Source organism: Aethalodelphis obliquidens, unplaced genomic scaffold (assembly GCF_003676395.1).
Source record: "Aethalodelphis obliquidens isolate GAN/ISIS:26980383/991018 unplaced genomic scaffold, ASM367639v1 scaffold20, whole genome shotgun sequence".
Taxonomy (NCBI): domain Eukaryota; kingdom Metazoa; phylum Chordata; class Mammalia; order Artiodactyla; family Delphinidae; genus Aethalodelphis; species Aethalodelphis obliquidens.
In genome coordinates this window covers 18,549,007-18,566,610 of record NW_020837964.1, presented here as the reverse complement: position 1 = coordinate 18,566,610, position 17,604 = coordinate 18,549,007, and the positions used below count along the sequence as shown (strand labels likewise).

Genomic DNA, 17,604 nt, shown 5'->3' with positions numbered 1-17,604 from the left:
TGTGAGGAAAGATAAATCTCATTCTGCTGAGAGTCATACTGACATACTGATTAAAACCTAAGCCCTTAATCTTTGGTCTTTTTGTCTGATGGATTGGTAATCAAGGTCTTGTGTACATTTCAGAGGTGAGCTTTTTCCTTGGGAACATTGGTCAGTTATTGGTCAGTTATCACCACATTAGCCACATTGGTCAGTTATCACCATCTTGGATTCAGACTCTCACTCAGGGCCTCTGTGTGGGTTCTCTGTGACCCTCAAGGTGCCCCAGCAAAAACCTCCCTGGGTCTCCCTCTGCTGCCTTTCATGGGATGTTTTGCTGGCTTTGAAACAGGTTGGGGGTGGGGGTTGGTGTTGCCCCTGGGCAGCCATGGAATCTCTGACCCTAACCAGTTCTTTTCCTTCTTTTTTGTTTTTAAATTAATTTTTATTGGAGTGTAGTTGATTTACAATGTTGTGTTAGTTTCTGGTGTACAGCAAAGTGAATCAGTTATACATATACATATATGCACTCTTTTTTAGATTCTGTTCCCATATCAGTCATTACAGGGTATTGAGTAGAGTTCCCTGTGCTATACAGTAGGTCCTTATTATCTATTTTATATATAAAGCAGTGTGTATATGTCAACCCCAATCTCCCATTTTATCCCCCTCTTTCCCCCTTGGTTGACCAGATCTTTTCAACCATTAGATTCTACATCCAGCCACCCCACTGCAGCACTTCCAGAACTGAACTCTTCCTACTGCTTCCCAAGCCTGTCCCTCCTGCTGCACTCCTGACCTTCTGCCCAGGAGCTGGAGTGAGGGACTGGAGTGCTGTCCTCTCCTCCCTTTCACCCCTATGTCCAGCCTCCAGTCCCTGTCACTTCTCCTGCTGACCTCTCTCCATTCCGCCACCCTGTCTGTGCTGCTACCTTCCTCACTGGCCCTTTCAGTCCACTTTGACCCTCCTCCAGTTCAGCCTTATACTTGTTTCTAAACACAGAGTCGCCTCTCCTTGTAAACCCTTTGGTAGCTTCCTTTCACCTCCCAGGAAGGTCCTGGCTCCTCGCTGTAACTTGGGCTGCTCTCCACAGCCTAGTTCCTGCTGACCTTCCAACACTTCAGCCCCCAGTTCTGTCTTCACATCACCAGAATGCACATTCCCAGGCACGGGATGCTGCTCTGGGCCTCTGAGCCTTTGAGTGTGTCATTCTCTCTGCCTGAAACAACATTCCCACCTTTCCTCACCTGCCTCATTCTTACTTCAAATTCAGCATGGGGGTCGCCTCTTCCAGGAAGCTTTCCCTAATCCCTGTGTCATTCTTGTGTCATTCATGTATCTACTATTGTTTCTCAAGCCTAACATTTACTTTGTTATATTGAAATTACCTGTTTTGATGTTTTGCTCTTCATTTAGACGATGAGTTTATCGACCATGTTTTGCCTGTATTGGATATGTTAAAATATACCTGCACTGGACGTCTTATTCATTCCTGTATCGCTAGTAGATGTTCAGTAAACGCTTGTTCTGAGTTGATCATTTTATCCCCATTTCTGTATATCCTAATTAATAGGAAATTCTCAGCTCTTTTCTTTCACCCCTGGGGCCCTCAGATAGACTTAGAGAAGGGCAGGCTGGATAGAAATGACCTCTGGAAAACGGTACTTCAGCACTTCAACTTGTCCAGGGCCCCACCAGCCACAAGGTATTAATAGTTGGAACATCTTTGTCTGGAAAGCAAATGGGAAAGTCTCCTGGATTCTCATCCCATGGAAGCAGAGTGCCCCAATCCACAGCCTGAGTCTCATCTGGATGAAGTTGTTAGTGTCCTTTCTGAGCTCAAGGCCCGCTCTGCCTCTTTTTTTTTTTTTTTGGCTGCACTGCGTCTTCTTTGCTGCGCGGGCTTTCTCTAGTTGTGGCAAGCGGGGACTACTCTTCGATGTGGTGCGCAGGCTTCTTGTTGCGGTGGCTTCTCTTGGTGTGGAGCACGGGCTCTAGGCACGTGGACTCCAGTAGTTGTGGCACGCAGGCTCAGTAGTTGTGGCACACGGGCTTAGTTACTCCATGGCATGTGGGATCTTCCCGGACCAGGGCTCGAACCCGTGTCCCCTGCCTTGGCAGGTGGATTCTTAAGCATTGTGCCACCAGGAAAGTTCCCCCCTCTGCCTCTTAAATGAATCCCAGGCTAGTTTGGTGGCTATCTGGTGGCAGTGTGCTAAGGCTTGTGGTTCCTACTTCACTGGAATTGATTTTAGCCATTTCTGGGACTTGTGTGGCATTTTAGCCATCTACGTGGTAAACTGGGGAAGTGAAAGACCATGGAACAGGGTGTTAAACTGCCAGGGTGAAGATGGTGCATTAGAAAAGTAGTGCGAGCCATCCAGGGAAGAGTGAGGTTAGGGCAGCACCCAGAGCAGTGGGTGGTGGTGGGTTGTTGCAGTGGGGGATCAACCCCTGCAGGAGGCCTAGAGGGCTAGGAAGGTATCCATGAGGGAGGAGGCCTTGGGGAAGTGGCTTTCTACACCCTGGTGGGTGATAGTGTTGGAGAACAGGCCTCCAACACTCCACGCCCCCGTTTCAGAAAAGATGAGTCAGAGTAATAAGAGGAATAATTTTAACCTTTAAAAAACATAGGACTTCAACTATGATAAGGGACCCAGGGAGAGAGTAGGGAGGAGGGTGGAGGCAGTGACAGCTGAGCCTGGTGCATGTTCCTGCCCCTCCTCAGAGTTGAAGAGCAGCATGAAAATTATACCCCTGGAGATGTACATCAAGACCACGGAACTCAGACCCAGTCTTTCATGTGGATCCTTCATGGCATCTGGGCTCTAAGCACTCAGGGGCCAAAGCCATTCTCCCTTCCAGGGAACCATACCAGAGTCAGGTCTTCAGTCTGGGTTTATCCAGGGCCAGGGGGGAGGGGGTAAGGAGGATGGCTGGGATCCCTCCAGAAGTGTCCCTGGCTATGCTGAGTTCCTTTCTTCTGTCTGTGTAGGTGTAGACGGGGCACTGCCTGCAGAGCAGGTTCTGCCAGCCTCGCTAGAGAGGATGCCCCCGTGTCCGTGATGGGCTGTGGGACAAGCAAGGTCCTTCCCGAGCCGCCCAAGGATGTCCAGCTGGATCTGGTCAAGAAGGTGGAGCCCTTCAGTGGCACTAAGAGCGATGTGTACAAGCACTTCATTACAGAGGTGGACAGTGTTGGCCCTCTGAAAGCTGGGTTCCCAGAAGCCAGTCAGGGTGCAAACCTCTGCCCTGGTGCCCCCACTACTGGCCACACAGAGCCTCCCTCAGAGCCACCACGCAGGGCCAGGGTGGCTAAGTACAGGGCCAAGTTCGACCCACGTGTGACAGCCAAGTACGACATCAAAGCCCTGATTGGCCGAGGCAGCTTCAGCCGAGTGGTGCGTGTGGAGCACCGGGCAACCCGGCAGCCATACGCCATTAAGATGATTGAGACCAAGTACCGGGAGGGGCGGGAGGTGTGTGAGTCGGAGCTGCGTGTGCTGCGCCGGGTGCGCCACGCCAACATCATCCAGCTGGTGGAGGTGTTTGAGACACAGGAGCGCGTGTACATGGTGATGGAGCTGGCCACTGGTGGAGAGCTCTTTGACCGCATCATCGCCAAGGGTTCTTTCACTGAGCGTGACGCCACTCGAGTGCTGCAGATGGTACTGGATGGCGTCCGGTATCTGCATGCACTGGGCATCACACATCGAGACCTCAAGCCTGAGAATCTGCTCTACTACCACCCAGGCACTGACTCCAAGATCATCATCACCGACTTTGGCCTGGCCAGTGCCCGCAAGAAGGGTGACGACTGCCTGATGAAGACCACCTGTGGCACACCCGAGTACATTGCCCCTGAGGTACTGGTCCGCAAGCCCTACACCAACTCAGTCGACATGTGGGCGCTGGGCGTCATCGCCTACATCCTGCTCAGTGGCACCATGCCCTTTGAGGATGACAACCGCACCCGGCTGTACCGGCAGATCCTCAGGGGCAAGTACAGTTACTCGGGGGAGGTGAGTCTTCTGTCTCGGGGACGTTGGGAGGCCCCTGGGTGGGTGGGGGCTCCTATCCTACAGCCCTTAATCAGGGGCATGTGCTCTCAGGGCCGTGTTCGTGGGGCCAGACAGATGATGTAAAAATGGTAAAGTGAGACTAGTAGGGTATCTTAGCTTGAATTTCCCCAAAAGTGAGCCCTGAGACAAGGACTTGGGAGCAGACTGAGGACCCTGTGAATAATCATGTGGAATGTGCTCAGAATTGTACCACTGAGGGGCAGGAAAGAGGGTGGGTTTTAATCCACTGACTCTTGTATGAGTCGAGAATTTCTTTGCAGGGGCTTTTAATGCCTGGCACTTCTGGGCTGTTCTGAATGCCAACTAGTGGTGGAGAAAGTCCTCAGGCAAAGAAGAAGAGAGATACAGGCACTGGCCATGGGAAGCTGTCAGCACGCACGTGAGCACTGCAGCTGCAGGCGAGCCCAGAGGTGGGCTGAGAGGAAGCAGGACAGGGCATCCATAGCATCTAGTCCAGAGGACTAGGGCAAGCTAGTGACCGTGCCCTGTCTAAAGGAACAGCTGCTTCTCATCTCAGCCCAGTTTTGCCACAGAGCAGGGTGGACTCCATGCACCCAGACATTCTAGTTTTTTAAAGAGAAGCCAGAAAATCTGATCTTAAAGGGTTAAAATATAATTCACATATTTAAGCAGTACCATGTGCTTAACCCAGCAAATGCTTACTTCTGGCCCTAATTCAACCAGCAGGGCATCAGTTTGTGTCTTTGGATCCATTGATAGTCCTGATGCCTGAAAAGACCTGTTAGGTTTCAGCACTGCTGGGAGCTGAAGGGAGGTGCAGAAAGAGTAAGAACTGGTTGGTCCTCAGACAGGATGCTGACGGGGTAGGAGACAAGGCTCACCACAGGAAACGGTGAACACAGCAAGCTGGATAGAATGTTCTTGGGGAGGTTGTGAAGAGAAGAATGTGTGATGGCTTTATGTGGGAGGTGAGGTAAGCTTTGCAGGATGACAGGATTCTGCCAAGGCAGTGAGGGCCCCTCCCCAAGTGGCCCTTGCAGAGTGCTCCCCACAGTGTTCCTCTCAGGCCTGCACTGCTATCCATGCCTCCTGAACAACCCATGGAGAGGGGAGGGAGCTCTGGGACCAGCTCCCTTCTGCAGCCCAGCTTTCCTCCCAGGAATGTTGGACTGGGCCCTCCCTGGTCTCAACCAATTGGCCCAGAGCAGCATTTCCTACAGGAGTTGCCCCAAAGCCTCATGAAGGCAAAGTGCCTGCAGTGCTTGTGGTCCTGTGCTCGATCATCTTCCCTGTCCGCTTCAGGACATGGTCGTGGGGTCAGTCAAGGATTTCCCTCCTGTGAGCATGGGGGCTGGCCTTCCCTAGGGGGTCCCCACATCACGTGCCTCAGGGTGGTGAGAGGAAGGGAGGGAAGCCACCTTCTTGCAGCCAGCTCTGTGCTGACCACAGGTGAAGGAGAAACTGGGACATTCTCCAGCTCTCCCCTAAAGTTTTTCATGTTTTCTTCTGTGCTCCAAATGGATTCAACAAAACAAATGCCAACTGGCTGGGAAGCCCAGGCTGTGATGCAGTGGTCACAGCGGACACCGCCCTGCTCACCCTTTGGGCTGGGTTTCATCACAGGTCAGAAGAGCCAGAATCCACCTCACAGAGGCAGTGTTGTGCCAGGGCCCTGCCTGGCTTGCCCTTGGAGCTCTGTGTGGTGTAGCTTAGCTACAGGAGGCAGGGAGGTTTCCCAAGAGTTGCTGACAAAGGAAGGATTCTTTCCAGAAGTCTGTAGGTTTGCCCAGGAGTTCCTGATTCTGGCAGTCGTTGATCAGGCAGTTTATCTAATGGGAGCTTGCAGAGCCTTGCTAACTGGCTGTTGATTATCTGAGGGTGAGAGAATGACAAATAAATAGGGTGGGGAATGAACTCAGGCTTCCTGCTCCTATTGTGGCCACAGACTGAGTCCTGAGACTCTGCTTCCTGCTCTGCTGGAATCACGTGGCACGGGTCTGGGGCTCCTGGTGTGTGTGGGGGCACTGCCCAACCTTTGGCCCCCACTGCCCTGCATCTGAAGCTGAAAACATCAGTTCCCAGTCCCAGATTCAAATCCCTGGCCAGCACTGATGGCACCTGTCTGTTACCAGGAGCTTGGCAGACCCCGAGAGGAGATTCCACCACCATCTGCAGAGAGCTCTGGATTGGGAGGAGTTTGGGGTATTTCCTGGGTAAGGATACCTTATCATTAGATCAGGCTCTCTGAGCTGGAGACCAGGCATCTTTCTCTTTTGCTTGTAATTGCCTACCCGTAAGTGCACTGGGGATGATGCAGAGAGACATGAAGGCCTGTTCCCCATCCCCATGAAACTTGAGATTGCCCGGGAGAAAGGACTAGGAATAGGAAATGGCCACAGAACGAACCCCTGTTGGCAGGCACATGCCAGCACAGGCCTGGGCAGTCTGGAACATGGGCCATGGGGCGCAGGTCAGGTGGTGGATTGGCCCCCCTTCTTAGGACTGGGCCCTGCCCCCATCCTCACCCAACCATCTGTCTTCTACTGTGTGATGGTCATTTGCCCTTATGAAGGCATTCTGAGTAAGCAAGGCCCTGTCTGAGAGCCTCAGGGAGGTGTTTCCATCTAGCTTCTTGTGCAAATAAGGGACTGCCCACTTTGAACTCAGCAAGGTTTGGAGGTGTGCATTCCTCACCTGACAGTAAGTCCCATGGCACTTGGTGCCTTTCTAATAGGCACCCTGCCCCCTTCCCCCTTATAGTGGTTTCTCATGTATACCATACTGTCTTGTGTGCTTGTTTCCCAGGGGCTCTATCCATGCAGCTCTCTTTCAGGCTCAGTAGTTTCTGTGGACTTGAATAGAGGACTTCCTTCAGGAGGTGGGCTTTGAGGAGGAGGAAGCTCAGAGAAGGGGATGTTGCTCACTGTGCTCCAGAATAAACAGGAGATTGTTTGGGAATAACAGCAGAGGTTGATGAGGCTGGGCCAGGCCTGGTGTTTGTTGCTGGGAGCTCTGTAGTGCCAGGGATTATTTGGAGATTCCAAGCATTAGGTGGGAGGGAGCCCTCTGACAGTGAAGGGGAAATGTAACAGGAAGTGTTGTGGGAGACTAGCTGGAGGGAAACTAACTGGGGGCTGTTGGAATAATCCCAGTTTGGAATGGGGGAGCCTGGTGTCCTGGGGATGTTTGGGTCAGATCAAGGATTCTAGCGAGTGGGCTCAACATAGTACATGTGAGCCATAGTTTAGAAAGAGAAGGAGTTGGGGGGCAGAGCCTTCCTGCAGCCCTGCAGGAGGAGCATCATCTCACGAGGCAGATTGAGAAAAGACCCCAAGCTGCCCTCTGCCCCGGAGAGTACGTAGAGTCCTGCTTTGACATCCCCACATGGGACCCAGCAGTGGAGGGATGCACACAAGTGGGGCCTCCTTCAGCACCTGCCCCACAATGCTGACACTCTAGACACTCTAGCCCCCAGCCCTGGCCCCACGCTCCACCCCATTCCCTACACACCATGGACCCGAGATGTTTGCTCCTTTCACTCCACACTATGCTTTTGCTCAGGATTTTCCCTCTATTCTCAGTGTCAGCCTAAGAAATTTGACTGGCTCTCAATCATCCAATTCAAAGATTGCTTCCATTAAGAATCATGCCAACCATTGCCATTGTGTAGCCTACTGAGTACCAGGCACAGGTCTGAGGGTTCTACACCCAGCATGTCTAATCTCTACAATAATCTTGTCAGTGGGTATAATCCCCTCATTTTATAGATTAGTAAACTGAGGCTAGTGAGGTTAAGTAGCTTGTCCAGGGTCTCACAGAGGGTGGCAGGCTTGGGATTTGAATCCAGGCCATCTTGGCTTCAGAGTTCTTGGCCTTCCCATGCCTACAGTCTACTTTCCCTGACACATATGCCTCAGCGTGTTGCTGGAGTCTTTGTTTCAGCACTTTCCCAGGCTGTCATCTGTGGACATCTTTTCCCTCCCCAGCCTGTAAGGTTCTTGAGGACAGCATGTGTATCAGTACATATGCTCCCAATACTTTCTCCTGCTTCTCTTGAGGGAAGCACCAGTGGTTGCAGGTGAGGCCCTGGGCAAGGACCCAGAAGTGACTGTCAGGTAGACTAGGCTGCTCCTGCTGGCTGGGAGTGTTCTCTTCTGGGGCTGGGCTCCAGGAAGAAGTGGGGAGCCTGCTGGAGATGCACTCAGGGGGTTGTTGGCCAGACCTGCATATAAGCAAATGTAGGAATCTTGGAAGAGGAGAGAGTTCTGGAAAGGAAAGCCTGTGACAGGTGATTTTGAGAGGAGAAATCTGAATTTTTATCCAGTGACTGGAGGTGCTGGAGTGGCGAGGGCCAAGCTAGGGTCATGTTGGAAGTGATCGGGAGATACATGTTGGCCAGATGTGAGGAAGGCCTGTGTGAGTGTGAGAGCAGTTTGAAGACAAGGAGAGTCACCTTGAAAGAGGGAGCTTCCTGTCATGGGAGGCCTGGAGCAGCTGCTTCTAAAGGAGTGACACAGAAGGTGAGTCACCATCTGTAGACCGTACGAGAGGACTGTTATGGTCCCGCCAACTTGGAGATTCTGTGATTCACCTGACATGAAATGCGACGTTGTGGGCCTAACGTTATTGCTTTTGTCAAGAGTTCTATTCCTAGAGGCAGGATGGATGAAGAGGCTCTTGTGGGAATGATGACAGAGTGATGCCATCAGCAGCTTTGCTGTCTGCCACGTTTAGCAACTTTTAATTGTCACCCTCCTCTGCTTGGGCAGTCTCTGAGCTGTGGGCGAGCCCAGGTGACTGCACCAGGAACAGGTGGGCTTGGGCAAAGGTTCTCACAGAGCCTTGTTCAGGAGAGTGAGTGCTGCCAGGCGGAGGACAGAATCCTGGTGGGAGACGAAGCTCACCTGCAGGACCGATCTGCCACTTCCCGGGGGATTGTGTTGGTGGGAGGTGGCTTTCCAGGGGTAGGTCTCTGGGCTGCAGGCTGACCATCCATCAACTTGGGCCAAGGGGCACTTGCTCAGGGACTGTGAGTTACACCATGTGGTAGTTCTGATAGCCCTGCAGTAGGATGAGTGCCCAGAGCCAGAGCTGACATTTACATTCCCATCCCAGCTGTTTGCCACTTCCAAAAGTGACTCTGACACTTGCCATTCTACCCTGGGATGTTGAGAGTAAAATGAAGTGCAGGGCATGTGGTGTGTTCTGGTGCTCTCCACGTGAGGGGCACCTGCGCCTGTGGGGGCTGCTCATGCAGCCTGCTTCACATGCTCTGACGGAGCGGCCAGGTGAGCAGGGATAAGACCTTGCCCCAGAGCCATGGGGTGGACTGCACGGGGGACGTGGGAGAGCTGGTGACTGGACATGTGTGGGCAGCAGAGCGGAATGCAAGGAGGCAGGTGGTGTATTTCTGGGCTCGTGCTTGGATTCTGCTGGATGCCTTTAATTGCCTCGTGTTCCCATGGCCAATGTGGATAGGGGCTCATGTGCCACCTCTGGGCTACTGCTTGGCTCCCTGGAGCCCCATCCTCTTGGCATCCCTCTGCTGTTGTTGCCCTGGTTACACACTCACCTGCTGTGGTGGCAGAAACTTGCCCATCTCCCCACATTGTTGCATTTAGCATTTTTGCCAAAACACCTTGCTCCGACCACCCACAGCATCTCGTTATCCCAAGGTCCTTTCATTACTGCTGTTTCCCACCGCCCTGCTGAGGTCTCCTCCAACAAAGGGGTATATTGTGGGTTGCGTTCAGAGCAGCTTCTGGTGCCCTATCCATCCCCTCCCTCTCCTGCTCTTCCCATTGTCTGCCTCAATAGCTCTGCCCTTTCACAGGCCCTGTTGCTTCTAGGCCCTTAAGTTCCTCTGGGACCTGCTGGGGCTCTTGTTTCTCCCACATTCTGACCTCTTTAAATCTGCTTATGACCTCCCACGCTCATCCCCTGCCTGCCCCCACTGAGGTGGTTAAAGGTGACCTGATCCAACCACACCCCCCGGCTGTGCCTCTCCAGACTCTCCTTCCTCGTAGGTTTCTCTGTCTCCCAGTGCGAGTGTGGTGCCCAGACCTGAGCTTTGCTGCAGCATGGCCCGGCCAGCCTGGAGCAGGAGACTGAGTCACCTTCGTCTCTTCACTCATCCTGCCAACCCATGTAGACCTAGTGCCTGCCCTGAGCCGAGTCCTTTGTACCCAGGGTTCCAGGGACACAAGCCTCTGGGGACAGAGGCCACAGTAGGGGTGGCATGCTGACAGCCACCAGGGATCCAAACTGCCTCAGAAATTAGAATGGGAAGAAGTTAAAAAAAAAAAAAAAAAAGCCAGGTTAGGCCCTGGAAATCACCTCACTTCAGCAGAACCCTTGAGTGGAGATAGAAGAGACCATTATGTAGCTAGCTCTGAAATCCAGAACCTTCTAGGGCTGTTCCAGGACATTGTTTTTTTGTTCTTGGGTTTTTTTTAAATTTAATTTTATTTATTTTTTATACCATAGGTTCTTATTAGTTATCTGTTTTATACATATTAGTGTATATATGTCAATCCCAATCTCCCAATTCCCCCCGCCACTTTCCCCCGTTGATGTACGTACATTTGTTCTCTACATCTCTGTCTCTGTTTCTGCCCTGCAAACCGGTTCATCTGTACCATTTTTCTAGCTTCCACATATATGCGTTAATATACGATATTTGTTTTTCTCTTTCTGGCTTGCTTCACTCTGTGTGACAGTCTGTAGATCCATCTGCGTCTCTACAAATAACCCAATTTCGTTCCTTTTATGGCTGAATATTCCATTGTATCTATGTACCACATCTTCTTTATCCATTTGTCTGTCGATGGGCATTTAGGTTGCTTCCATGACCTGGCTATTGTAATAGTGCTGTAGTGAACATTGGGGTGCATGTGTCTTTTTGAAGACAGGGTATATGCCCAGTAGTGGGATTGCTGGGTCATATGATAATTCTATTTTTAGTTTTTTAAGGAACCTCCATACTGTTCTCCATAGTGGCTGTATCAATTTACATTCCTACCAACAGTGCAAGAGGGTTCTGATTTCTCCACACCCTCTCCAGCATTTGTTGTTTGTAGATTTTCTGATGATGCCCATTCTGACTGGTGTGAGGTGATACCTCATTGTAGTTTTGATTTGCATTTCTCTAATAATTAGTGATGTTGAGCAGCTTTTCATGTGCTTCTTGGCCATCTGTATGTCTTCTTTGGAGAAATGTCTATTTAGGTCTTCTGCCCATTTTTTGATTGGGTTGTTTGTTTTTTAAATATTGAGCTGCATGAGCTATTTATATATTTTGGAGTTTAATCCTTTGTCTGTTTCTCATTTGCAAATATTTTCTGCCATTCTGAGTGTTGTCTTTTTGTCTTTTCTCAACTTTAAAAAAAATTATTTAATTTATTTTTGGCTGTGTTGGGTCTTCATTGCTGCACGCGGGCTTTCTCTAACTGCGGTGAGCGGGGGCTTCTCATTGCGGTGGCTTCTCTTGTTGCGGAGCATGGACTCTAGGCATGCGGGCTTCAGTTGTTGTGGCACGCAGGCTCTAGAGCGCAGGCTCAGTAGTTGTGGCACACGGGCTTAGTTGCTCCATGGCATGTGGATCTTCCCGGACCAGAGCTCGAACCCGTGTCCCCTGCATTGGCAGGCGGATTCTTAACCGCTGCGCCACCAAGGAAACCCTGTCTTTTCATCTTGATTGTAGTTTCCTTTGCTTTGCAAAAGCTTTTAAGTTTCATTAGGTTCCATTTGTTTATTTTTGTTTTTATTTCCATTACTGTGGGAGGTGGATCAAAAAAGATCTTGCTGTGATTTATGTCAAAGAGTTTTCTTCCTATGTTTTCCTCTAAGAGTTTTATAGTGTCTGGTCTTACATTTAGGTGTCTAATCCATTTTGAGTTTATTTTGTGTATGGTGTTAGGGAGTGTCCTAATTTCATTCTTTTACATGTAGCTGTCCAGTTCTCCCAGCACCACTTATTGTAAAAGACTGTCTTTTCTCCATTGTATATCCTTGCCTCCTTTGTCATAGATTAGTTGACCATAGGTGCGTGGGTTTATCTCTGGGCTTTCAATCCTGTTCCATTGATCTATATTTCTGTTTTTGTGCCAGTACCATATTGTCTTCTTTACTGTAGCTTTGTAGTATAGTCTGAAGTCAGGGAGTCTGATTCCTCCAGCTCCGTTTTTTTCCCTCAAGACTCCTTTGGCTATTTGGGGCCTTTTGTGTCTCCATACAAATTTTAAGATATTTTGTTCTAGTTCTGTAAAAAATGCCACTGGTAATTTGATAGGGATTGCATTGAATCTGTAGATTGCTTTGGGTAGTGTAGTCTTTTTTTTTTTTTTTTTTGAGGAACAAGAGCCCAGTTTTTTTATTTGATCATTTCTTGCATTTGAAGTACTCCTCGATGATATCCTTGGCCTGAGACTCTTTGCCATAGTCCTTAACCACCACACAGCTGCAGCCAACCACTTTACGGGGTTTTCCCTCTCTGTCAGTTTTACAGAGGCCTACCCATTCCCCTAGTTTCTTGTTGTCATCAACCTTAATCAGGTTGATTTGGTGCTCAGCACAAAGGGCCTCCACCAACTTGACATACATAGGCTCATCACAGTTGGACGCAAGCACACAGAGATGGGCTTGGCGCTTGTCTAAGGCTTTGGCAGCTTCGCGAATTCCACGTGCTAGGCCATCGTAGATGAGGGCGGTCTTAAGCACCTCTTGCAGAGCAGTATTAACGTCCATTACACCCTCAGCAGCAATGCCTTCCTCGGCCATGGCGGTGGGTTACGGCCATGGCGGTGGGTTACGGGTGGAGCCGAATCTAGAGTGCACCCGTGCCTGCACGTCCGCCTCCGCCTGGCTCCGCGGCAGCAGGGCAGTATAGTCATCTTCACAATATTGATTCTTCCAATCCAAGAACATAGTATATCTCTCTATCTGTTTGTGTCATCTTTGATTTCTTTCATCAGTGTCTTATAGTTTTCTGAGTATAGGTCTTTTACCTCCTTAGGTAGGTTTATTACTAGGTATTTTATTCTTTTTGTTGCAGTGGTGAATGGGAGTGTTTCCTTAATTTCTCTTTCTGATCTTTTGTTCTTAGTGTGTAGGAATGCAAGAGATTTCTGTGCATTAATTTTGTATCCTGCAACTTTACCAAATTCATTGATTAGCTCTAGTAGTTTTCTGGTGGCATCTTTAGGATTCTCTATGTATAGTATCATGTCATCTGCAAACAGTGACAATTTTACTTCTTTTCCAAGTTGTATTTCTTTTATTTCTTTTTCTTCTCTGGTTGCTGAGGCTAGGATTTCCAAAACTATGTTGAATAATAGTGGCGAGAGTGGACATCCTTGTCTTGTTCCTGATCTTAGAGGAAGTGCTTTCAGTCTTTCACCATTGAGAATGATGTTTGCTGTGGGTTTGTCATATATGGCCTTTATTATGTTGAGGTAGGTGCCCTCTATGCCCACTTTCTGGAGAGTTTTTATCATAATTTGTTGAATTTTTTCAAAAGCTTTTTCTGCATCTATTGAGATGATCATATGGTTTTTATCCTTCAGTTTGTTAATATGGTGTATCACATTGGTTGATTTGCATATATTGAAGAATCCTTGCATCCCTGGGATAAATCCCACTTGATCATGGTGTTTGATCCTTTTAATGTGTTGTTGGATTCTGTTTGCTAGTATTCTGTTGAGGATTTTTGCATCTATATTCGTCAGTGATACTGGTCTGTAATTTTCTTCTTATGTAGTATCTTTGTCTGGTTTTGGTATCAGGGTGATGGTGGCCTCATAGAATAAGTTTGGGAGTGTTCCTTCCTCTGCAATTTTTTGGAAGAGTTTGAGAAGGATGGGTGTTAGCTCTTCTCTAAATGTTTGATAGAATTCACCTGTGAAGCAATCTGATCCTAGACTTTTGTTTGTTGGAAGATTTTTAATCACAGTTTCAATTTCACTGCTTGTGATTGGTCTGTTCATATTTTCTATTTCTTCCTGGTTCAGTCTTGGAAGGTTATACCTTTCTAAGAATTTGTCCATTTCTTCCAGGTTATCCATTTTCTTGGCATAGAGTTGCTTCTAGTAGTCTCTTAGGATGCTTTGTATTTCTGCAGTGTCCATTGTAACTTCTCCTTTTTCATTTCTAATTTTATTGATTTGAGTCCTCTCCCTCTTTTTCTTGATGAATCTGGCTAAAGGTTTATCAATTTTGTTTATCTTTTCAAAGAACCAGCTTTTCGTTTTATTGATCTTTGCTCTTGTTTTCTTTGTTTCTATTTCATTTATTTCTGCTCTGATCTTTATGATTTCTTTCCTTCTACTAACTTTGGATTTTGTTTGTTCTTTTTTCTCTAGTTCCTTTAGGTGTAAGGTTAGATTGTTTATTTGAGATTTTTCTTGTTTCTTGAGGTAGGCTTGTATTGCTATAAACTTCCCTCTTAGAACTGCTTTTGCTGCATCCCATAGGTTTTGGATCGTCGTGTTCTCATTGTCATTTGTCTCTAGGTATTTTTTGATTTCCTCTTTGATTTCTTCAGTGATCTCTTGGTTATTTAGTAACGTATTGTTTAGCCTCCATGTGTTTGTGCTTTTTACGTTTTTTTCCCTGTAATTGATTTCTAATCTCCTAGTGTTTTGGTCAGAAAAGATGCTTGATATGATTTCTGTTTTCTTAAATTTACTGAGGCTTGATTTGTGACCCAAGATGTGATCTCTCCTGGAGCTTGTTCCGTGTGCACTTGAGAAGAAAGTGTAATCTGCTGTTTCTGGATGGAATGTCCTATAAATATCAATTAAATCTATCTGGTCTGTTGTGTCATTTAAAGTTTGTGTTTCCTTATTAATTTTCTGTCTGGATGATCTGTCCATTGGTGTAAATGAGGTGTTAAAGTCCCCCACTATTATTGTATTACTGTCGATTTCCTCTTTTAGAGCTGTTAGCAGTTGCCTTATGTATCGAGGTGCTCCTGTGTTGGGTACACATATGTTTATAATTGTTATATCCTCTTCTTGGATTGGTCCCTTGATCATTATATAGTGTCCTTCCTTGTCTCTTGTAACATTCTTTATTTTAAAGTCTGTTTTATCTGATATGAGTATTGCTACTCCAGCTTTCTTTTGATTTCCATTTGCATGGAATATCTTTTTCCATCCCCTCACTTTCAGTCTGTATGTGTCCCTAGGTCTGAAGTGGGTCTCTTGCAGACAGCGTATAGATGGGTCTTGTTTTTGTATCCATTCAGCAAGCCTGTGTCTTTTAGTTGGAGCATTTAATCCATTCATGTTTAAGGTAATTATTGATATGTATGTTCCTATTACCATTTTCTTAATTGTTATGGGTTTGTTTTTGTAGGTCTTTTCTCCTCTTGTGTTTCCCACTTAGAGAAGTTCCTTTAGCATTTGTTGTAGAGCTGGTTTTGTGGTGCTGAATTCTCTTAGCTTTTGCTTGTCTGTAGAGCTTTTGATTTCTCCATCAAATCTGAATGAGATCCTTGCCGGGTAGAGTAATCTTTTTTTTTTTTTAGCATCTTTATTGGTGTATAATTGCTTTACAATGGTGTCTTAGTTTCTGCTTTATAACAAACTGAATCAGCTGTACATATACATATATCCCCATATCCCCTCCCTCTTGCGTCTCCCTCCCACCCTCCTTATCCCATCCCTCTAGGTGGCTGCAAAGCACAGAGCTGATCTCCCTGTGCCATGCAGCTGCTTCCCACTAGCTACCTGTTTTACATTTGATAGTGTATATATGTCAATGCTACTCTCTCACTTCGTCCCACCTTACCCTTTCCTGCTCCGTGTCCTCAAGTCCATTCTCTACGTCTGTGTCTTTATTTCTGTCCTGCCCCTGGGTTCATCAGAACAATTTTTTTTTACATTCCATATATATGTGTTAGCATAAGGTATTTGTTTTTCTCTTTTTGACTTAACTTCACTCTGTATGACAGACTCTAGGTCCATCCACCTCACTACAAATAACTCAATTTCGTATCTTTTTATGGCTGAGTAATATTCCATTGTATATATGTGCAACATCTTCTTTATCCATTCATCTGTCAGTGGACACTTAGGTTGCTTCCATGTCCTGGCTATTGTAAATAGTGCTGCAGTGAACATTGGGGTGCATGTGTCTTTTTGAATTATGGTTTTCTCAGGGTATATGCCCAGTAGTGGGATTGCTGGGTCATATGGTAGTTCTATTTTTAGTTTTTTAAGGAACCTCCATACTGTTCTCCATAGTGGCTGTATCAATTTACATTCCCACTAACAGTGCAAGAGGGTTCCCTTTTCTCCACACCCTCTCCAGCATTTGTTGTTTGTAGATTTTCTGATGATGCCCATTCTGACTGGTGTGAGGTGATACCTCCTTGTAGTTTTGATTTGCATTTCTCTAATAATTTAAAATATTTTCTTGGCCGCACCGCACAGCATGTGGGATCTTAGACGAGGGATTGAACCCACACCCCCTGCATTGGAAGCACAGAGTCTTAACCACTGGACTGCCAGGGTAGTCCCCATCTCAAGTTTTAGAACACAGCTTTACCATCCTTTAAGTTGTCACGCCTTTTCTCATTTTATTTTTATCTTTGAGATTCTCTGCCTCTTTTTTTTATATATATAAATTTATTTATTTATTTATATTTGGCTGCGTTGGGTCTTCGTTGCTGTGCGCAGTCTTTCTTTAGTTGTGTCGAGCAGGGGCTACTCTTTTTTTTTTTTTTTTTTTTAGGGGCTACTCTGCATTGCAGTTCGTGGGCTTCTCATTTCGGCGGCTTCTCTTGTTGCGGAGCATGGCCTTGAGGCATGCAGTCTTCAGTAGTTGTGGCATGCGGGCTCTAGTGCGCAGGCTCAGTAGTTGCAGCACGTGGGCTCAGTAGTTGTGGCTCGTGGGCTCTAGACCACAGGCTCAGTAGTTGTGGTGCACAGGCTTAGTTGCTCCGCAGCATGTGGGATCTTCCCGGACCAGGGCTCGAACCCGTGTCCCCTGCATTGGCAGGCGAATTCTTAACCACTGCGCCACCAGGGAAGCTCCTCTGCCTCTGTTTAAACCTCTATTATCTTCCTCCTTTTTCTCCTGTCAGCCTCTCTCCCTCAACATCTTTCTCTTTTCTGCTGCTCAGGTCCCCCCACCCACAGCGTGGTCTCAGCGTGTTGGATACTGTCTGTTCTGGAAGTCCAGACACCAGGATGGTGAGTGTCTTGACCAGAGGAGGAGATGCTGGCTCTACAGCCCCACAGTGTCTAATTGTGCTGATTTTTTCAAAACACTTTTCCTCATGGTTAACATCAGAGTGTGCTGTTCTTATCACACTAATAGTTCTGCTCTCCTGAGTAAACCTGAAGCTCCATTTCCCAGAATATCCTCTGTGCCCTTCTCTCTGCTCTCATTCAGGCCCATGTCAGTACAGGAAGGAGGACTTTGAACATGGGAATGCTGGATCTGAAGACACATGTTGAGACAAAGTTGAGGGAAGAACTGAGTCATGGGAGCAAAGCCCAGGCTTCTTTCTCCCCCTTCTTCCCCTAGCATCTCTTTGCCTGGGCTTCCTTCTCTGCCAGGGAACCTTCCCCAGTG

General features: G+C 47.7%; 1 protein-coding gene and 1 pseudogene across 3 annotated transcripts in view; one reads left to right on the top strand and one right to left on the bottom strand.

Annotated features, from left to right (window-relative positions):
• PSKH1 (protein serine kinase H1) overlaps positions 1-17,604 on the top strand; it is a 35,083-nt gene that overhangs the window by 10,255 nt on the left and 7,224 nt on the right. The window contains exons 2-3 of one of the 3 annotated variants that reach the window (XM_027119525.1): positions 2,976-4,002; positions 17,150-17,219. In XM_027119525.1, coding sequence (XP_026975326.1) covers positions 3,046-4,002; positions 17,150-17,219 — 1,027 coding nt within the window. In that variant the 5' untranslated portion in view covers positions 2,976-3,045. Of the gene's footprint in view, positions 1-2,975; positions 4,003-6,155; positions 10,525-17,149; positions 17,220-17,604 lie in introns of those variants that run through there. The other 2 variants (XM_027119526.1, XM_027119524.1) reach the window with 2 other exon arrangements.
• LOC113627177 (40S ribosomal protein S12 pseudogene) lies at positions 12,378-12,816 on the bottom strand (annotated as a pseudogene).